This window comes from Hylobates moloch, unplaced genomic scaffold (assembly GCF_009828535.3).
Source record: "Hylobates moloch isolate HMO894 unplaced genomic scaffold, HMol_V3 SCAFFOLD_23, whole genome shotgun sequence".
Lineage (NCBI taxonomy): Eukaryota > Metazoa > Chordata > Mammalia > Primates > Hylobatidae > Hylobates > Hylobates moloch.
This window is the reverse complement of record NW_026652298.1, coordinates 16,510,268-16,533,825: the sequence shown is the minus strand read 5'-3', so window position 1 is coordinate 16,533,825 and position 23,558 is coordinate 16,510,268. Positions and strand designations below refer to the sequence as shown.

Here is a 23,558-nt window from a genome sequence, read left to right as displayed (position 1 = left end):
ATTTACTTCCTCTTTGTATATCTTTGTGCTGTTTCACTAGTTACTATAAGCACAATAGTAATTTCATAATTTTCAAAACTATGTTATTAACTTTTATAAATAGTAGTACAGTAGCATTTCTATACATTCACCTTTAGTAAAAGAGTAGCAATGAACAAACATTCTTTGCCTATGCCAGTCTCCCCATTGTGTCCATTTGGGGCTACTTAATTTCCATTCCATCTCTTTCCCCCCTGCGTATCAGCCATGTAGTTTGGGTGGAACTGACTACACTCCATTTCCAAGGACTCCTGGACGCTCTAAGCCACTGTTCTCCACCAGAAATACAATTCAGAGCCACTTACACAATTTAAAATTTTCTAGTAGTCACATTAAAATTATTTTTAAAGAAACAGGTTAACATAATTTTAGTAACATTTAACCCAATATATCCACAAATACTATCATTTCAGCATGCTATTAACATAAGAATTACTAATGAGATATTTCGCATTCTTCTTCTGGATCTCAGTTTGGACTAGCCGCATTGCAAGAGCTTGACAGCCACATGTGGCTAGTGGCTATTGCACTGGACACCGCAGGTCTAAGCTAATGACAACATGCTAGAAACACTCCCATGTTCATGATTCAACACATAATTTAAAATGGTCCAACAGAAGAGAAACCCATAACGGTAGGAGAAGAAAATTTCTTCTTCTTCCATTAACTCTGGAAACTGCAGGCAGACACTGAGGGGTGAGCCAGGAAGGAAGCCTGCAGCCAGTGCAGGAGGACCTGTGTCCCTGAGACAGCAGTGAGCCTGAGGACCAGCCCCCCCAGAGCAGGAGGACCTGTGTCCCTGAGACAGCAGTGAGCCTCAGGACCAGCCCCCCAGTGCAAGAGGACCTGTGTCCCTGAGACAGCACTGAGCCTCGGGACCAGTGCCCGCGTGCAGCCTCAACTGTTTAGTTACACAGCTGGCAATTTTTTCCTCCAATCACTTGGAGTTAGGTTTTCTATTACTTGTATTGAAAAGTACATTAATTGACAAACTCATCTATGGACAATGCCATGTCCAAAGAGAATAATTTTCTTAAGTACACTAGTTCAAATGCTAAAATTTTCTTCCAATTACTTTTAGTCAAGCTATTCTTTTGTTAAACTAGCTTTATTTGATAACCTTTTTAGAAATCTTCTGAAAATATCCCCGAAGAGGAGTCCCACAGACTGATTTCTTATCATCCAGGGAAACATCCCACAGTCACTACACAAGAGAACAAATATTTCTCCTCAGAAGAAAACATGAAATCTCAGAGCAAACAATCAGCTCTCATTCCACATTTTTTTTTTTTTTTTTTTTGAGATGGAGTCTCAATCTGAAGCCCAGGCTGGAATGCAGTGGCACGATCTCAGCTCACCTCTGCCTCCCGGGTTCAAGTGATTCTCCCGCATCAGCCTCCTGAATAGCTGGGATTACAAGTGTGCGCCACCCCATGCCCGGCTAATTTTTGTATTTTTAGGTGAGATAGGGTCTCACCATGTTGACCAGCTGGTCTCCAGGTCCTGAACTCAAGTGATCCACCCGCCTCTGCCTCCCAAAGTGCTGGGATTATAGGCGTGAGCCACCTCGCTGGGCCTCCACCTTCTTTTCTGATTCTCGATTTCTAGATCAGAGTTTCTCATCCTCAGCACTACTGACATTTTGGGCAGATAATTCTTTGGGGTTGTCTTGTCCACTGTAGGTGTTTAGCAGTATCCCTGACCTCTCTCCACTAGAACATAGTGAGAGAAGACCTGGTCCCCAAATAGTTGTGACAACCAAAAAGGTCTCTAGATATTGTCAAATGTCATCTTTGGGGGGTAAAATCACCCCCAGTTGAGACCCACTGTCCTAGACAAGCAATCAGTTCAAGTGTATAACTGACCTTCATTGTTGTATCAGACTCAGGCAATGTAGCAATCATTAAAGCATGATGTAACCCTCTGTGTCCCCTGCATCACATTTTGGACCCGTGGTTCTCTCCCCAGCCACTGAACCTCCTCTGGTCACACTCTTCCTCTTCTACCCCCTCTCTATGCTAAGCGTGAGCTCTCCATTGTAGTTCTTTCTAGAAGAAATGTGGCTAGTTCCTTCTGATTTCAGCTTCAAATCATTACTTGAGCTACTCCCTGAACCACCCACCCAACTACGTCCCTTGCACTTCTCTGAGGGGCTTTTTGGACAAGTATTTGCTCATTTATGATCACTCATTCCTCAACTCAGTCTCCCCAGCCTGGTCCTTCTCCTCCATCAGCACACCTTGGGGGCCATTCCATCCCATCTTTCCACACTGTATCAGCTTACACATTGTCCTCTTTCATCCATCTCTAAGACTAGAATTTCAGTATAAGTACTGGTCAACTTTTCATAGCTCCTCAGATTGATCTATGGATTCAATACGATTTCAATAAAAATATCAACAGGCTTTTTTTTTTTTTTGTAGAAGCTGACAAACTGATTCTACAATTAAGGCAACTAGAACAGCCAAAACAACTTTGAAAAAAGATGAACAAAGTTGGAATACTAATGCTTCTGAGATCAAGACTTATTATAAAGCTATAATGATCAAGACAGTAGATTAATGTAAAGACAAATCAATGAAATAAAAAGTCTGTAAGTGGAAACACAAATACACAGACAACTAATTTTTGACAAAAGTTCAAAGCATTTCAGTGGAGAAAAAAATAGCCTGTTCAACAAATGGTGCGGGAACAATTAGAGACGTGTATGCAGAAATGAACTTCAATCCATATCTCACCCTCCATGTATAAAAATCAACTAACATTAAACATAGACCTAAATGTACAATCTAAAACTACAAAACTTCTGGAAGAAAACATAGAAGAAAACCTTTGTGACCTTGGATTAGAGAAAGATGGCTTAGCTCCAACACCAAAAGCATTTAAAGAATGAATTAATAAAGCTTTTGCTCTTCAATAGATGCTATAAAGAGAATAAAAACACAAGCTACAGGCTGGAAGAAAACATTTACAGATCACATATATCAGGTTTATTTATAATGGCCAAAAGCTATAAACAACCCAAATGTCTAGTGGCAAGAGACTAATAAAACTGACACAGTCATTCAATAGGATATTACTTAGCAAAAAAACCCTAATAAATGATTAACATATGCTATGACATGGACGAATCTCAAAATAATTATGCTGAGTGAGAAGCCAGACCTAAAATAAGGGTGCATACAATATCACTCAGTTATGTAAAATTTAAAAAAAAATGCAAACTAGTTTTTAGGGATGGAAAGCATTGGTAGTTGGTTGGGGATGTGGGGGTGGGGGAGCAATGACAAAGCGGCAGGAGAAAACTTCTGGGGGAGATGGGTATTTTATTATCTCAACTGTGCTGGTGGTTTCACGAGCGTATACACATATCAACTTATGAAATTGTGCACTTTAAATTATGTACAGTTTATTGTATGCCAATTATGTCTCAATAATACTTTTTTAAGAGAGAAATGCAATGCTAGCTATTGGGGAAAACCTCACTACTATACCATGTAGGGACAGCTGAAACTGGTTCGTGCTACTTGGGAATCCATGAAAGGAAGCAGTTTTAGAGGTTTTGTTTTGTGGTTTTAAATTCCTCTGTGGGTTAACACAAACAGAATTCACAATTCTTGGTTACATGAACATAATACAGCCTAGATGATATTAAATAGTAGATGTGGTGTGTGTTGGGAGGGAAAGACTTAGACCCTTAAGAAAACCAATTTGAAGTCTCTTTGTTTTAATTCTCCTTTTAAGTGCCTCCCAAGACAATCACCACCATCATCTTAAAGGTATGTCCGACCAACATCTTTCAGCAAAACAAAAAAAGAGAAAACAATAGAATAAAGTTAAGTGGCCTGAATTCTCAAAGATAATAATTAAGTAATATGCTTTTAACCAGGTGTTTGATGGCATTTCTCCCCATGATTCTATCAAATTCAACTACATCTACATACATATTGGTAGTACCTTAGAAATCCACCTTAAAAAGCCACCACTATTCCTCTAAGACATGAAAACTGTGTAGTGATCTATTAATTTCATTCCAGTGTATGATGTCAAGTGCATTTTAAAAATATACTTCATTGCTTCCAAGTGCTTCTTTAATCCACAAGGACTGGTTTTAGCATTTGAGCTAATTTATTCTAGATACAAAAAAAAACTTCTGCTTATTCTTGCAGATAATTGATTCTTGATTTGTTAAGATACTAAACACTATGGTTTATATGCTGAAATACAAACCCCCTGGTAAACCCACTCATGTGCCCTATGCAAAGCAAACTTGAATGTTTACTGCCTAGGGAGAGAGGCCAAAAGGAGCTGAGAAAAGGAGCAAAACTCTCCCTCACTGTGTCCTGCTGCTAGTCCAGTGGGAAGGTCCCACTCTCCCTGCAATTAACATTACCACTTGTTCTACAGCAGCCACATATGGAAGGCACACAGTACCAATTTCTCAAATCAAATGCCCTCCTCAATTTCCTAAAAACAAACAAACAAACAAACAAATAAATAAATAAATAAATAAATCTAGAAGATAATCTCTGCCTCAAAGCTGACCCCTCTAAGTAAAAGCATATACCACCACCCTCAATAACAATAATTAAGACCGCATTGGAAAATCAGGGTTTAGGGAGAGTTAGGCACTCGATGCTAATGTTACCAAAAGGTTAATCCCATTGATTTCTATGACACACCAAAAGTTAAAAATCATTTTTTCTGCATGATAAAGAGCACAAAGCATAAGCTACATTAGTATTTTCTGATAAAGGACATCTTCACATAACATCTACAAAATATGTAAGTATTTCTTGAAAGATTACTTTATATTTCTATAATACACGTTTAAATTCATTCATTTATTTATTTTTTAGAGACAGGGTCCCACTCTGTTGCCCAGGCTAAAGTGCAGTGGTATGATCACAGCTCAGTTACCTCAAACTCCTGGGTTGAAGCAATCCTCCAGCCTCAGCCTCCCTAGTAGCTAGGACTATGGATACACGCCACCATGCCTAGCTAATTTTTTTTTTTTTGGGGGGGGGGGTTTGTTGTTGTGTTTTGGTTTTTTTTTTTTTTTTTTTTTTTTTTTTTGGAGAGACGGTCTTGTTATTTTGCCCGGGCTGGTTTCCAACTCCAGACCTCAAGCAATCCCCGTCTTGGCCTCTCCAAGTGCTGGCATTATAGGAGTAAGCCACTGCATCCAGCCTGAATTTATTATCAGAATTTGCAATCTAAAAAAAGTTTTAAATGTGTCTATGCTAGGTCACATTCCTGCCACCATTTGCATGTGATTCCACATGCAAATCAAACATATAGACTGTAGTCAATAAAACTTTTTCTTCTCATGCAAATGTGTTCACAAAACTATCTGCAGAGAATTTCCTTACAGTGCTGGTCAAAAGTTATGTGAGTGATGCGTGGGATGAAGCAGAGCTTACACGGCCACTGGGAGGAAGTGTGCAGTTACTGGCATTTCCATGGGTTTGTCTCATGTTCCTGTACTTAAGCATGGGAAAGCCCTCAACATCATCCCAGAAGAGGTGACATCATAAAACAACTTATTAAAAGAAAACATGGGCCGGGCACAGTGGCTCACGCCTGTAATCCCAATACTTTGGGAGGCCAGTGTGGGCGGATCATGAGGTCAAGAGATCGAGACCATCCTGGCCAACATGGTGAAACCCTGTCTCTACTAAAAATGCAAACATTAGCTGGGCTTGGTGGCACGCACCTGTAGTCCCAGCTACTTGGGAGGCTGAGGCAGGAGAATCACCTGAAGGGAGGCAGAGACTGCAGTGAGCCGAGATTGCACCACTGCACTCCAGCCTGGCAGCAGAGTGAGACTCCATCTCAAAAAAAAAAAAGTAAAGAAAAAGAAAAAGAAAAAAAAAACAAAGAAAGAAAACACATGTATATTCAGATGGAAAAAAAATGGCCCACCAAAATCCTCAGAGGGTGAGGTCCCTAACCCAGAAAAGTAGAGAAAGAAACCCTAAAAACCGTTTGGTGTGGTATTTTCCTGCAGTTACTTAAGTCTGATAGTCTACTGCCACATGGAGTAAAAGAAGAATTTAAATCTCAAGAGTCAAAATGGCAGAGGAGATGGCACAGTTTCCAAGAAACACCAGGACACAAGAGAAGTCCTACCTCTCCACAGTTCCCTGTTGGAGCTACCAGAGCCCAACTTGCTACCACACAGCAGGGGTAAGGAGAGAACAATACAGAATTCAGCTGCTCTGCTCACATGGCTAATTGGATAATGAATATATTTGGGGACTGCCAGTCACTGCAGCTGGGACCATTACACCACACCAGTGTGGCTGTCACTATTCTCTTTACAGTCTGAGGTAAACTCAGCATCCTGGTAGTGCTGGTTGTGTGGCTGCAGGTTTCCCCTTCAGCTACTGTGAAGGGTATGCTTTTAAGGCAAGTTTGAGGCTTTGCTTTCCAAAGTGTTCAAAGAAACTATGACAAACATGGTGAAGTCAAGCAAACTCTATGAGGTCTACCCTTTATTGGGTCCATACTGTGGGTGTTGATGCTCACATTTCTTTATAAAACAAAACATACCTGTATTAGTCTGTTCTCACGCTGCTACTAAAGACATACCCAAGACTGGGTAATTTATAAAGGAAAAAGGTTCAATAGACTCACAGGTCCACATGGCTTGAGAGTCCCAACAATCATGGCGGAAGGTGAAGGAGGAGCAAGTCATGTCTTACATGGTGGCAGGGAAGAGAGCTTGTGCAGAAGAACCCCCATTTATAAAACCATTGGATCTTGTGAGACTTATTCGCCACCATGAGAATGGTGTGGCGGAAGCTAGCTCCATCATTCAATTATCTCCACCTGGCCCTACCTTTGACACGTGGGGATTTTTACAATTCAAGGTGAGATTTGGGTGGGGACACAGCCAAACGATATCAGTACCCACTCCCTTGTTGATATCTATGTTTCTAACCCAAGCATGTTGACCTCAAAAAGGAAAGGCTGCTTGCCAGACCCTGGGAGTTAGGAACCCTCAATTTTGGTCATGGTTTGCAATCAACATATATACTCCCTGAGCACAAGCAAGCCTCAAATTCTCTGAGTCATTAGTTCCTTGTTTACTAAATAAAGATATTTTCAGTCAGACTTCTCTTAAGGCTTCTTCCAGCTCTGAAATTCTATGATTAAAATTTTCCATATAGACCACTATAATATACCATATTATTCTATCAACACCTGTCAGTCCCAAAACACAATTTCAAGGAGTATCCTGATTACCCTGCTGAGAAGAGATGGCTTAAATCTGATAGAGGGGCCACTGAGGACAGGGAGTGAGTTCCTTCACGGCCTCATAATACTGAGCCAGAACACATGTGTGATCTGTCTCCACAGCAATGTAGAAAGCTCATGTCTCTAGGGTTACCAACACAGGGTACAAGTGCAAGATCTATCCAAGGACGTGGGGTCAACTGCCCCTTTCACATCTCTTCATGGAAACAGAACAGCCCCTGAGAAAATGCTACTCCAATGATCTGGCTTTAAGGGGACTTCCCCAGCCTACTTTGTGGTCTTTTGCCTAACTCAACAGGACAAAAATAAATGATCTGGGGGGGAGAGAAAGAAGGGCATAATTCCCAATATATTTTATTTATTTAAGAAAACATACAGCACTAATTGTATGCCAGGTACTGTTATAAACACTTTACAAATATTAATTTAATCCTCTAAACAATTTGAGGACACAATAATATTCTCATTCTACTTTAGGAAACTAAGGCACATAGAGGTTAAGGTCACACAGCTGGCTAAATGGCAGAGACAGGATTCAAACCCAGGCAGCGTGACTTCTGAGTCTATGCTCCAAAATGCTACTCAGTGATTGATTGCCTATTGATTAACAGATGTGAGAAGGTGACTTTTAGTGAGACAGCACAGATTATCTGCCTCTCTCAATGGGTCACTCTAAATAAGCGTTGCTGAAAAGGACTGCTCACTAAAAAACTTTCCCCCAATCCTACTGGATTGTGATTTGCTAAAAAGTTATTCCAGTAATATGAAATAGGGAACTTCTGCTCTTGCCTTTGGCTATCCAAAAGCACACTTCACCACTACGCACACCCCCCGAGACTCTAAGAACATTAATTCTCAACTGGGAGTGGCATTTTAGATTCACCTTGAAAACTCATTAAAAGTACTCAAGCCTCTACCTTACCCTGCCCTCAATACACACTAGATTCTGATTTGCATTCCCGAGGGTGTTTGGCAATGCACACAGATTTTGACAAACCTCCCCACAGGTAACCTAACCCTCTCCCCTGGGACAAAACTAAGGTCTTCATATAATTTTCAAAGGTAAGAAGATCAATCCTACATTGTTCCTATATCCCAAATCTCTTCCCTACCCACTTCACAGAAGACAAATTCATGTGTGCTAAGGAAAGCTGCAAATATGTGCCAAATACCAAACTGGCTATTGGATGAATACATAAATGCAATTGACATTCTTCCACAGTCTGAAATCCTCTCTTTACTCTCAGGATAGATTACACTGTTCTCTTTTTATATAAACATGCCACTTTAAATGCTAATTCAGATGCGACACTCGATTTTTTTCTTTGTTTTGTTTTTGGGTTTCTAACATTCAAAATGACACTGGACTTCCATGTGGCTTTGACAATAGATATTTTGAATTTTTGCTTCAATATTTGTGGGGGTGGGAGGACAGAAAGTGCTAAGAAGAAAACTAAATTTATTTTAAAATTTATTCAAATATGGTTTACATGTCGTTTATTTTGTTTGAATTAAACTCTTTCCCTCTCTTTCAGGAAATATTGCCTTTACTTTGCTGAAAATCTCACAAATGTAATTCAAGTAAGTTAAAAACCAAGGTGATTCCCTTTCCTTGCCTTCTAGAAATAATCCCACTTTACTCAAACTACTTTTCTAGACAGGCAGTCAAGGCAGTATTTTCTGATATATAACAGGCCTGAATGTAAGTCTTCTTTTTAAAAAATACACACACACACACACACACACACAATCAACATATGCCCATTCAATTATATAGAAGCTCACTTCCTATCTTGTGTCAAAATTAGAAATTCCAATTTTAGAAATACCCTAATCCAATGCATACAATTCAATATGATTGAGACAGGAGACAGCCAAGGGTTCCTGGCGAAATCCCACTTTCAAGCCTAAAACAGCCTGGAGGCTGAAATACTGAACTGCTGATCCTGGATGAAGCCTACCCTTTCCCGACTGATTCTTTCTAAGTAATGCCCACCTGCACTCTGGGAGGATGAGATGAAGCCTCGGGAAGTTTGCACCCTTTGCAATGGGGAGAAGCCTGGCCTCTTCTGTTCCTGTGTGGTGACCTGGGATTCTACCTGTGAAGTGGGAAACCTCCTAGCAGGACTCTCTCTCGCTTTGCTGAGAGTTATTTTTCCTTTTCACTCAGTAAATTCCATTTTCCCCACCCTTCTATACGTCCACGAGCCTAATCTTTCCTGGTCGTGTGATAAAAACCCAGTTTTAGTTGAACCAAGGAGAAAGTTCTCCAACAAATCCATCTACTATAAGACAAACTCTATTTCAGAAGTCTAGCAGGCCCAGCTCCACCCAGAAGCTACCATCAAGATCCCCTGCTTTGTAGTCTTAACTACTTTTTGACAATATTTTCTCCCTCTGTTGGTCACTCTCATCTTCCATCTCATCTCTGGACACCCTTTACTGTCCCTAACCAAGAAAGGCAAAATTAGAAAGCGGTAAAATAAGTTCATTATTCTTTTCATACATTTATTAATGTATTCATATGGTAAAATGGTTCTCAATTCCTGCTCAACTTTCTGCTAGCCTTGTTTCTTGCCAGTTCACCAGAAGCATCCCATTAATGAATTGTCTTCTGCTGTGCTAAATTTAGTTTGGGTGACAACCTGCCCTGACCAAAGGTACATACATTTCAGTGAGGTACCAAAGACATCTCCAAGATCCAGCAGAATGAATTTCTAGTACTGGAATGTTTGACACGTGGTAGATGTGTTTAAGATGGAAATCCCCCTTGTGGTCAGAGGGGGTTGACCTCCTAGCAGACCTGAAACTATCAAATGCCAGTAGATACCTAGCCCACTTATTCCAAGGCCAGCCCTAATAGACTCCAACCACTCTCAGAGGAATAATGAAAGGGTGAATGGAGAAAAATCATAAAAACATGTAAACCAAATATAAAATTCTAAGTCCCCCATCTGACTGAATGAATCCCCCTTCTCAGCCAATGGCATTCCAAAGCAAACCTGAAAAACTAGTTCAGGCCATGATAAGAAGAGAGGGTCGGACATGCCTCATGATACCCTCCTTCCCTTTGGAATTCAGCACAATCGACCAGCTGACGTTAAAACAGAGATCTTAAGACTGATAAAACAGGCTCTTTGTAGCATAAGAGACCAAATTCCAATGTGACTCTAGTCCAGCATCACATGACAGACAGCAGGCCCTGAAAGAAATTCAAGTACTTTACCCCAACATATATTTTGGACACATTTTTAAATGGCTCTGCAAATCTGTCTCTTGTGGAGAAAATCTACATTCTGTAGAGAATCTCTTCCTTTTCCAGGACTTTTCCTGATCCAGGACAGATTAAGAGTCTGATACCTTTTAAGGCCTGATAAGAGACATTTACCATCTATTCTACATAATAAGAACCCTAGTTTCCACAATCACTTATCTTAACCCAGACACTCCTTTCTACTGATTCCAGGTCTTAGATAATAACTCTTTCAACCAATTGCCAATATCAGAAAATCTTTGAATCCACCTATGATCTGTAAGCACTACCCACCCAGCTATCCCACCTTTCCAGACCAAATCAATGCATAATTTACATGTATCGATTGGTGTCTTATGTTTCCTGAAAATGAATGATGCCAAGTGTAACCCAACCACCTTGGGCACATGTTCTCAGGACCTCTCAGGACCTCAGGCCTTGGTCGCTCGTATTGAGCTCAGAATAAATCCCTTCAAATATTTTACAGAGTTTGACTCTTTCATTGACAAACTCTATAAAGAGGAATACTGTTACCAGCTGCTAGTAGTGTTGCTAGATCAGTTAATTAAAATAAGCAAAACCTTTTAAATTGCCTCTGGGATAATTTGAATACTCTCAGCAATTCCTCAGCATGCAGAGACATACTTTTCCAGGACTATTATACATACTGGGAGCTGCTTCTGCTTTGGGTTCCTGCTGCTGGATATTCCTTTTTTTTATTATTATTATTATTTTTTTGAGACAGAGTCTCACTCTGTTGCCCAGGCTGGCGTGGGCGCCATCTCGGCTCACTGCAACCTCCACCTTCTGCATGCAAGTGATTCTCCTGCCTCAGCCTCTGGAGTAGCTGGGATTACAGGCATGCGCCTCCAAGCCCAGTTAATTTTTTAATTTTTCAGTAGACATGGGGTTTTACCATGTTGACTAGGCTGGTCTTGAACTCCTGACCTCAGGTGATCCACCTGCCTTGGCCTCCCAAAGTGCTAGGATTACAGGCGTGAGCCACCGTGCCTGGCCTTGGATATTCCTTTAAAAGCATCCTTAAAGCATGTGTGTGGACATAAAGACGGGAACAATAGACACCGGGGTCTACTAGGTCTATTAGTGCAGGGAGGCAAGGGGGAAAGGGCTGGAAAACTACCGCTTCGGTACTATATTCACTCACTACCTGGGTGTGAGGGTCATTTTTACCCCAAACCTTAGTGTCATGCAATATACTCCTGTAGCAAATCTACACATGTACTTCCTGAACCTAAAAGTTGAAATTATTTTTCAAAAGAGTTGGAAAAATTTTTTAAATAAAAATAAATTTAAAACAGCTGTCACAATCAAATATCATAAACCAATCCATCAATCAAGCAAGCAAGCAAGCATGTGTGGCCAGAGAACTTAAAGCTAAGAAACTGCCAAGTGTCAGTCACTGCTTCTACTAAAATGAAGTGATAATTGCAGATAATTTTATAGATCCCGGACCTACAAGGCCATGAAACAATGCACCAAGGCTTATAATTCAACAAGGTGGAGGAAAGGTCATTTTAAGTAGCAGGGAGAATCTATTTGCTAAGAATACATAGTACAGTTTCCTTCTTCTCTATACGGAGATATCTGAAAGACCACTTAAAAGCAGGAGGAGGCACAGGAGCTGGCCTGAGCCGATGGCCTGAGCTGATTTCCTGCTCCTCTCTCCAGGGTATAAACACCATCAAGGCACTCTAGGGAATTCCATGAAAAAAGAAGCCTGTCTGTCCTGGAGAGCTGTTTATTCAGGCAATTAACCAAACACAAAGGGGTCCTTTAAAAATAAATAGTGGCTGCCAGGGACACCTTGGTTTTGCTCCTAATCATCTTGGGCTCACATCTTGGGCTTTTCCACTTTTTGCACTTTCCTCGCCTGAAAACAAACACTTCCCTGTGAATTTTTCCACTTAGAAATGTAATTTCAGCACTTACATTCAAAATATGGGTGAAAAAAAGTACCACAACAATAACGGCACTTTCATAAATACAGACAGTACAAATTCGTTATTAGAAAAATCTAAATCAAACAACATGCAGAAGGTTGATGTGTTCCACACTGAATTGAAACCATGAAGGATCTGGCACCAGCCATCCAGCCATGTCATCACCACTTGTGCTCAGGGAGCAGGCACAGTGACAGAACCTAAGAGAACAGGGCAGGTCCACTGCTTGGAGGCTCCCAATCCAGGAGGGGGAGATAGATTTGTACAGACTCCACAAATGTCTGCACTATGTAGTTACTATACTGGGCACTTTGCTGAACACAAAGAACAGGCATTCAGAGTCACATCTCTTTGATGGATAAAGTGAGATAAAAATCTAAAGCAACAAATCTAGTTCTGAAGCTAAGTGTAGTAATATACCATCATAAATGCTATTATCTCATTTGCTTCATCCCCTGGCTTGAGGTAGTATATACTAAAGCATTTCAAGATTATCACAATTTATCATCATAATTTTTTCTATGATGCTCTGGCAAGAACCAATTGGTGTCTGCTACTGTAGATATTTCAGTTATTGTCAAATCATTTATTTGGAGCAATCTTCATTATGAGACAAAATGAACCAAATACACACACACACACACAAAAAACACAGGTGTGATATAGTTTCTTATTCAAAATAGAATCTTTACATAATTGTTATTCAAATTACTTAAAAATCTACTACATAAATACTTGGTTAAAGCAATTTGAATCCTGCTTCGAAACAATCACTGAGTATTTTACATAAAATATTTCAAGAATACCAAAAATATAGAGGGTATAATATAAACTCCCATAATAACACTACCACATTAATGATGTACGTGAGACTCCTTGCAGAGGCCTCTCAAATCCAATGTCTTTCATTCTCTCCACTAGTAAGTGACCTTTATCATAAACTTGCTTTCCATGCATGTTTTAGACCTTTACTGTAAATGCTTGTATTCAGAAACAACATATTGTTTTGCATATTTTTAAGTTTTATAATATAAATGCCATCTTGTACCTGGAATTTGCTTTTAGCACTTGCTTATCATTCTATTCTTGGCAATTATACCTGCTGGTATGTATACTCTGGTTCGGTTACTTTACCTGCTGTATAATATTTCATTATCGGACTATATTATGATTTTGACAGGTAGCTGGAAGGAGGGGGATAGGACAATGTGATAACTTTAGTTCCAAGGAGAATGAGGGGGGAAGTACAGGAAGAATCTGGGATCAGAAGAAGCCTTGGCAAATGGCTATCCGTTGAATGGAAAAAGAAGAGAAATAGCTAAAATCCAGCCGTCTAGGAAGCTGGAATGCCTCTGGAAAAGTGATCTGGAGTTACTTGATAATCTCATAACAGCATCTTGCCTAGAAAGCAGTTTCCCTCACTTCTCTTGTCTATTACCCAGTCACAATCATTGCTTCTGCACCTTTTAAAAATGTATATAAAACAAGAGAGTCTTCAAGTTAGTTCTCATTAAAATGATTGTAAACAATAAATTAGTGAAGATCTGAATTTCTTTTTCTAGACAGAATAGTTTGCTTTTTATACTTTCAATTAATAACAAAAAAATTTCCTGTGGTCTTTCATTTCTGAAAGCTTTCAATTTAATATATGTTTTTACCATGATTCTGGATATAAAAGTTACCTTTAAGCTTATTTAAAGCAATATTCAAATTTTTCCAAAAAATTTGGAAAACCCCGTAAGTTTCAGAATGCTGAAAATGCAGTTTTAAAGCTACTATCTTTCAAGACATACAGATTTGAAGCAGCAGATATATCAAAATAGAGGCCTTTTCAGCCTTTATCAAGGTACACACTCTCTAACAAGTTGGATCACATTGCTGTATAACCAAAGACAATAAGAAATACATCACACTGTGTGCAGTTGCTTACTGTTAAGATATGGAACAACAACAACAATAAGACTGAAAAGAACTTTGGGGATTTCTTTTGCAGGAGGAAATCCCCAATCTTTCTGAGAGAAGATAGAAAAAGATTTCAAAGCATTTATGGAGGAGGCATGTATGCAGTAAATAAACTAAGAAAGTGTTAACAGGTTTAATTACCAGGTACTATTATGTTGGCTAACTGATACTAGTAAAGATACATTTGTGCCTTTCTTCATTAGATTTGTATAAAATCAGTCTAGCATTTATTTTAAAAAGCATTTTCCCTTTCTCAAAGTCATGAAAGAACCTTGCATGAGGAGAGTAATTACTGGCATTCTGTACAGTATTCACTAAAAATGTTGAGTGACACTGGGTTCTAGCACAGCTATATCAGGCATCATTAATTCTCTGCGGAATATTTGTGTTTAATAGAAAATACAAAATAGCATGTTTATTTTTGGTTTACCTCACTTGAAAGTATTAATTCTCCCAGAATTCACTAAAAAAGTAGATTTGTGTTCACATATACATATACAGTGTGCTTCATGCTCATCATCTGAATGCTCAATTGACTTTTAATAGGGAGGAGAGTTTAAATGGCTCTGATGTAATTCAAACTTTCTCTTACTATGTTTCCAAAGGATAGGCTCCAAACAAACTTATGTCATTATTCTTTTTCCACTAAAGATCCCATTTTCTCAAATAAACTTAAATACTTTCCTTATCACATATTTTCACATCAACTCATGGCTATCAGCTAACATTAACAGAATTGAGACTTACTCAAGTGTAAAAGAGGAAATTACCCTTAAATAGAAATATGAAATCTAATTCTGTAATTAAAATTATCTTTATAATATTATTGGAAACACTAATATGATAAAACAAGAAACAAAAAACAAAACCCATGTGCAACCTATTAAAAAGGCTAAAAGCAAGATTTGACTGAAGTTCTTAAGTTTTCAAATAAAAAACCGTGTTTAAGCCTTAAAGTATAAAAAAATAAGATTTTTTTCTATAAAAGTATTTCATGCAGTTTTCTATTTTTCTTTTGTCTCATCATGATGCGAAATATCAAAAAGTTTGGACTTTTCCAAGTTTAGGCAACAGAGTCCTAATCATGATGCAGAAGAGGAAAGAGTTTAATTCTAAGTCCATTTCCTATAGCAAACTATTTTCTGTTAAACTCTAGCACAGGGAGATGGAAGCTGAAAGCTAGTGACAATTTATCTAGGCACATTCTCCAAAAATAATAATCCAGTGTCTGCCTGGCAGCCTAAACTTGTACAAAAGACAGGAAGCAAAATGGACAGTAATGAAATGTTCACAGCTGATGAATTTTTGGTTCTTAGATGCAAAGGCTGAAATTTTCCAAAATTTAGCCTAGAATAAATCCTGTATTTCAACAGTTGCCACATATTCTTCTAACCCTCCAAGAGGAGAGTTGCAAAAACTTATCTTAAATACGATTTTTTTAAAGGAGGTGCTCCATCTACTAATTTCTTCAACTTAAATCAGACATCAAATGTAAATGTTTCCAGACCAGCCCTTACACAGTACAATTGGATAACAAATTCAACCTTAAATGTAGTCAAATATTAAGGGTAGTTAATTCTGTCCTCAATTTTATTCTGCAACTTGCTAACGGAAAAAATTATGATTTATGCAAATATATTATTGGCCTTAAAAATAAAAGAATAAAACACACTATAAAGAAATCAAGTCAAAGTTCATAAATCCATTATTTTAATACAAGGTCATTACATGAATCCGTTCAATAAGATCTAGATCTAATAATGGAAAGTTTAACTGATTCAAAGTCTCCGATTCAGATTCAAAAGTACATAATTTACTCCATATAAAATCCATAGTATAAAGAAAAATTATAGATTTCAGAACATAAAGAACACTAATTCTTGATTCAAATCAATGTATACTGTCTCCAGACCAAATAATGTTTTTGCTTGATTATATAACAGCATTTAAAAAATTAAGATTCTCCAACGAATAAATATACATTTAGGTTTACAATGCCCATGTGGAACAAACCCTGGAAATTATGAAATCATTACTACTGTTTGACTTTTATAAATAAATTCAGTTTTTTGTTTTCTTCAGTTGATTATCATTCATTTTATAATTGCCACTAATGAATCAGAGAAGAATCATACTATAAACTATATATTAATAAAAAGAAAACAAGGAAACAAAATACTACTACTTACAAACTTCCTCTTCTGGGGAGACTCAGCTCCTTCTGCAAAAAAAAAAAAAAACCATATATAAGCAGTGCTGCATTAACCTTAGATTACTAGGATACCAAATGGATAACATAGAATGTATCATCCTTCATTATGTTTGATTTGGCATTTCTTATACTGAAAACATTTTAATGTCATAATTTTATGCTGGATCCCTTCTTACACAGTTCTCTTTACACACTGTGTTTAAGGTACAAACACAGCTTATCTGAATTCCAGAGCAGAAAAACCATCAATCTTCCCAAAGCAACTACAGTAAAATACTGAGTTGAGTTACATGGCCCTACAATTGAGCATACGGAAAATCTGAAGAAGCAAAGAACTTATCCAAGCAGGATTTAACTATAAGAAGTAGGAGACATTTTGCAGGATTATAATTAAATGAATGGTGCAATGAAAAGGACAATTAAATCAAACTATTTGCCCTCAACAGAAATATATTCACACAAACATTATGCATACCAAACATTGTACTTTCTGTTTTTAAAATAATAATGGAAAAGATTTCCTTTTGGTATTATTTCTCAAAACATCCATTTATTCCTTGGGTTATTTATTTATTTATTTATTTATTTATTTTGAGACAGAGTCTCACTCTGTCGCCCAGGCTGGAGTGCACTGGCACAGTCTCGGCTCACTGCAACCTCCACCTCCTGGATTCACGCCATTCTCCTGCCTCAGCCTCCCGAGTAGCTGGGACTACAGGCACCCACCACCATGCCCGGCTAATTTTTTGTATTTTTAGTAGAGACAGGGTTTCACCATGTTAGCCAGGATGGTCTCGATCTCCTGACCTTGTGATCCGCCTGCCTCGGCCTCCCAAAGTGCTGGGATTACAGGCGTGATCCACCACGCCCGGCCTCCTTGGGATATTTAAAAGTAGCTTAATCAACTTCTGAAAGGTAATCAGACAACCACGACAATTATTAGAGTGCTTCATAGTTTTAAAAGGGTGCCTTCACACTTTTTAAAATTCTTACCTACCTAATCATCAAGAGGCTGTGGAAAACCAAAAAACCACCCAAGAAAACAAGCCAACCAAATAAATCAACAAAAATAGATTCAGAAATACCTCTTATCCACTAATGAAGTTTTCAAAGCTCAAGAATAATTACTTGCTGTCAATTATTAAAGAATAGGAAGCAATGAGTCATTTGGCTATTTAAACTCAAAATGAAGCACACAATGACTAAATTTGGTTATTCATGCCCATAATTTTCATTTATTTTTCTGCCTTTCAGGTGCTTGAGCACTATCCTTTGAAAGGTATTTCCCCATCAGCTTCAAACTCACCTTTCCTGTCTCTTATTTTTATTGAATATTTCAATGTTTGTCATTGACAGCAGGCTCAACTATCACTTTTCCATAGCACAACTTACTCCAGCACAGCTTACAGAAAGTGGCAGTGAGAGCATCAGACCAGAGGGAAGGAGAGCTCTGTGGCTGCTGCTTTAAACAGAGCAGGCCTTACTTATTAACTGGCAAATATATTTCCATACAGAGTTACAGTAATCATATAACTGTTCAAAAGCAAGAAAAACAATCAGCAATTTTAGGAAAGAAGTGTCGTCTTCTTTCTCCCAACAGCAAACCTTTTCTTTTCAAGGGCTCTAGGGTTCAGTGGTAAAGTGCTTTTTGTTTTGTTTTGCTTTGCATTTTTCTTTAATCCTTGATTAGCTCCAAGAAATTATAGTGTTTGCTGAACTTGGCTCCCTGATTCTGAAACATAAATATACCTTCATTTACTAAAACCTCTAATGACAAGAGAAAAGTCTCTGCCCAAGACAGTTTTCCTTGGGAACCGAAACATAAATAGAAAACCAATGAGTAATTTTCTATACATGGTCTTTGGTTACAATAAGCATTGAGAAATCAGTGTTGTATTCAGGTTAAAGAAAACAAAAAGAGAGAACTTCCTAGAAGTAACAGCTCACCACACTGTATCTTTTTTTTTTTTTTTTAATTTTTATTTATTTTTAGGATGAGGTCTCACTACATTGCCCAAGCTGATCTCAAACTCCTGGGTTCAAGCATCCTCCTGCCTCAGCCTCCTGAGTAGCTGAGATTACAAAATACACCACACTGTACCAGGCTCCGGCCATTTCTCCTAGAAAGGCATTGATACTAGTGCAGAGCAAAAGGCCTAGAGACCAAACGAATAATACTGCTGTCCAGTAAGTTGATCTGACAGCCGCATAAAAGGTGCCTGAGGTGTTATCATTAATAACAACAAAAAAATAAATCAGATGTTATTTCAACTATATATGCAAATAGATCACTCAGAAGATATAAGAGGAAAGGGACCAAATGAATGACCCAAATAGTTCCATCAATCATATTCCACCAAATGACCCGAGCATAAACTGGCTACTTTGCTCTGAGAAAAAGCTGCTGAAACAGCAAGATAAGGGATAAAAACCAAATCTGTTTTTAATCAGAAGTCTTTCCAGTAGGTCTAGAATTATAAGTTCTAAACAAGGAGAAAGGTTACAGTGGGTAACCCAGCACTGCTGCTCCACGGGATGGCAGCCGAGATTCCAAGATGAGGAGCAAAGGACATTTAATAGGCCACTGTCAACTGACCTGAAGCTACCACACTAACCAAGCTGTAGGAGCTAATCCACCCGATGGCTTGAATGTCAGGCTCAGGAATGGAAACTCAATTTGGTAGCAAATTGGAATCAGATGTGATGGTAATAAAGCGAGAGAAATGAATGTGCTGTGGCCAAGACCTTGTGAACAGTAGCTGCAAAAGTCTGCAAATACCAGGAGAGCTAAGCAATTGCAGCCTGAGCAGGGAGCAGCTCCTGCCCTAATGGATGAGGGCCACATGCTGATAAATCTGCACCTGTCAGATGTAAATGAACGGCATCAAGTCATTTTATCGCCAAAGTCCCTGCGGTACTTTGTGTATGTGTCCTCATTTTATTTTCTTAATGTCAGGATAAGGTCACTAACACATACTTAGATAATTAGATAAGACGTGGTATTGGTCTGGGTCATAAACCCAAGCTTGTGCTTGACATATGTGGCGTGTGTGTTAAAAATTTACTGCCAGGTAAGAATTGGAGGAAGAAAGAAAAAGGGAAAAAAGAAAAAAACAGCAAGAAGTATCCATCTGAACTGAACAATATGCTAATTATTGAAACTGGATTAAAGAAATTCTTAAGATTAAAAATTTCTAGATTTTCATTGATATTGATGACTCAATGACGTTTAGCATTTTTTAGAGTTGCTGTTTATCATTACTTGCTTGATATTGTATCCTCCCCCCCAGACTTTTAAGTGTTAACTAGCAAATATTAGCATTAAGGATAAAGATTAAATAAAATTAATCTTGTCTGAGAATCCTGTTATTTTTGAGATCTCTCAGTATACCTGAGGATACCAAAAGATCCCTGCAATCCAGGAAGAAAACTCATGGAGAGTCTGAGAAGAAAGAAGGGTAAATGATCCTGCTCTTTTTGCCCAGCCATCCTTAGTTTCAAAAAGAGAAGGCAACATCTCATTCATGAAGACGGGGGAGAAAACTGTAATGTTTTACATGTACAAGCAATTGCCACAGTGGTAAGTTTAAAATTATTTATAATTTTTGGTATTTAACAGCTATTCATAGACAAACAAAACAATATGGCTATACATGCCACATGTGTTTAGAGAATCTCTGAATGCTTCTTTTCTAACTAAGGGTAAATTTATGATTTAAAAGAGGACATTTATGGAAGCCCAAATAATATATGTAGATACTCCCTTCTTCAAATAGTAGAGCTTCAATCTCCTCTCTTTGAGAGTGGGCTGGGACCTAGTGACTCACTTCCAAATAATAGAATGGAGAAAGGGAACAATAGCAACATTATAGTGGGGAAACCCGCAGATACCACTATAACTGAGTGATCAAGGTTCACATCATCAGTGGTTAAGTCACGCTGACATCACGCTGCTATCCTCTGATATGATGTGGTGAGAAGAACACTTCATGCCTGTGGTATTATCTCTAAAATCCAGAACCCCAGTCTAATCGTGAAAAAGCCTCAGGCGAACCCAAATGGAGGGACCTTCTAAAAACATCTGACCCGTGCTCCTTGAAGCTGTCAAGGCTGTAAAAAACAAGAATAAATTGACCAACTGTCACAGATGGGAGAAGACTAAGGGTGGCTAAAGGCAATAAAGAATCTTGAATGAATGGAAAATCTTGAATTGGATTCTCAATCAGAAAAAGGACATTAGTGGAAAACTTGGTGATATCTAAATAAAGTATGTAGTTTAGATGATAACAATGTACCAATGTTAAAGTCACGATTTTGACAAATGTATTAAGGTTATATAAGATGTCAACATTCTGAGGGACTGGAACAAGGCTGTACAATAATTTTCTGAGCTGTATTGTAAATGTTCTGTAAATTTTAAAATTATTCCAAAATGTGAAAGAAAGCGTATCAAAAGGGGGACACAGGGAGAAGGGAAGACTGGTGTGGGGCTGGAGGACAGAAGAAATGAACAGATAAATATCTAAATATTATAAGCTTACTTTAAGGCCACATTTAATATCAACTTTTTAGGAAGCTATAGAAATACTGTAGGTGAGAAAGATTCCAGCTAGAACCAGCAATGAAGATGGTAAGGAGTAGTCAGATTTGAGGTATGTTTTCGTAAGATTTACACAGAAACTGGATGTGGAGCGTGAAAGAGAAAACAAGAAGTCTTAAGTTTTTGGCCTGAGCAAATGGAGTTTGATGGAAAAACAGTTCAGCTTTGACATGCTACATTCAAGACGTCTGTCTGTAAGGATTCCAAGTAGAAGAATCCAAACAGGCAATTAGACAAACGAATCTGGGTGCAAGAAAAAGGTTAAGGCTGGAGGTAGATTTTGGAGTCATTAACACTAAGATGGTATGTAAAGCCATGGGACTGGATGAAATGGAGAGAATTGATAGAAAAAGGAAAACAGATACACCTGGTTACAAAGCCACAGGGACTTCGCCATTCAAAATAAAGAAGAAGGGAGGATTGTGCTATACACCGTTAACTGACCTGTTGCTCTACCCAGCAGCTGGGGTTCTTGAAAGCAACAGAAATTGAATGAGACTGACAAGTAATCAATGTATGGAAGGCTACTTGCACCCCTGAAGGCAATAGGATGGTTGGGCAGACAAGGTCAGAAAGTGGGCAGGAACCAAAAAATTAAACCCAGAAAGTATGACCACACCCAGGGAACAGCCCAGTTAGGACACCTCTGCAGCTGAACACTGAGTGGGAGCTCAGCCTCCAGGAACAATCTCTAACTGCCCCCACATACCTTCACTTCATCTCTCCACGCAGGTGTCCTGTGAGGGTTACATGATCACACCTGGGTCTCTGCCCCAGCTTCCAAGTGGGCAGGAAAAAGGAATATTGGCTCCCTCACTAGTATAGTGGGAGGTAGGGCCAAGGCTACCAAGATCCACACTCTGGGAGTTCCTCCAAAAAACAAAGGGAATTTGGAAGTTGAGCAACTTGCCTTCTGCACCACCACTCCCAAACCCCACGTAGAAACAGAGTGGCAATGTCCAGTACACACCATTCCCTCACCACTTTCCTGACACCAATGAATTTCAAGTGCATGCACTTCCCCATCATCACCTTTCTTTCATTAGTCATTGGTGGCCTCATCCTATGACTGAGTTACTGCAAGTACTCTGCACTAACAATTAATTTAGGAAAAGAGTTCAAAGAAGCCAAGATGTGTAAGGCAGTATATCAGGTGCTTTTAGGGACACATGAGGAAAAACAAAACACATTTAAAAGCTAGCTGGGGCAACATACACACACACATATAAAACAAAAGAGTTATCACCAGGTGCAAGATTATGCAGTATTACTTGAATGTGTAAATGCTAACAGAGGAGAGAAAATAAAAAGGAATGAGATAATTCAGCTCAAGCAGTGATTCTGAAGCCTGTTGACACATTAATGTCACCCGGGGAGTTTTTAAAAATATTAACGCCTGAGCGCCACCCCTAGAGATCTAGAGAGAAAGTTGTTTGCGTATGCTGTTTATTAGAGGTTGGTACTTTTAAGTCCCCCTAAGGACTATTGGTTTGCATAAACCATTTGCCTTTGCATTGTTTTTCTCTTTAGGGAATATTAATTTTCTAGGCTGTCATTACAGAGGTAAAGTTTCAGGTTTTTAGTTATTTCCTTTGCAAGTGGGAAGCAGTGTGAGGCAAGGAAAGGTACTCAAAATGGAGCTCTCACTACTTGACAAAGCATAAAATTAGCTGGGTGTACAGGCTCATCCAGGGATAGGATCTCCTAAAGAAATGCTTTGGGTGCCATTTTTCTGGTCTGCATTTCTGAGAGTCACTTGTGAAGGCAGAAGCAGAGGACAAAAAAGTTCATACCATAGAACCAGATCTTACACAGGGCTTGGCTGTAAATCATCAGAAGGCAAAAATGGTCTACATTCTAACAACTTGCTCATAAATACATGCTTTCCTAAATGAAGACAGCAGTCAAGCTGGAAAACCAGTAGGGAGATCCCTATAGAAATGCCTGAACAGTCAAACCACCCAATCTGTAAAATAACAGTAAAATCCTTGTGGGAAATATGAGATGGATGGAGAATCCTAAATTATCTTTCTCTTTTCACAGATTTTATTTAATTTTCTTTTTGTATCTATAATCATAATGCACTTTCATATATTTATTTGTGCTACTCGAGTTAAGCAAAATAAACCAGCCAGGCACAGTGGCTCATGCCTATAATCTCTCAGGATTTTGGGAGGCCGAGACGGGTGGATCACTTGATGTCAGGAGTTCAAGACCAGCCTGGCCAAAACGGCGAAACCCGTCCCTACTAAAAAAAAAAAAAAAAAA

The 23,558-nt window shown here is 38.7% G+C and overlaps 1 protein-coding gene across 8 annotated transcripts in view; it reads right to left on the bottom strand.

Annotated features, from left to right (window-relative positions):
- MAST4 (microtubule associated serine/threonine kinase family member 4) overlaps positions 1-23,558 on the bottom strand; it is a 583,079-nt gene that overhangs the window by 258,375 nt on the left and 301,146 nt on the right. For all 8 annotated transcript variants that reach the window (XM_032145417.2, XM_058433847.1, XM_058433846.1 and 5 more), the window contains one exon: positions 16,668-16,699. In XM_032145417.2, the coding sequence (XP_032001308.1) occupies positions 16,668-16,699 (32 nt within the window). The remainder of the gene's footprint in view (positions 1-16,667; positions 16,700-23,558) is intronic.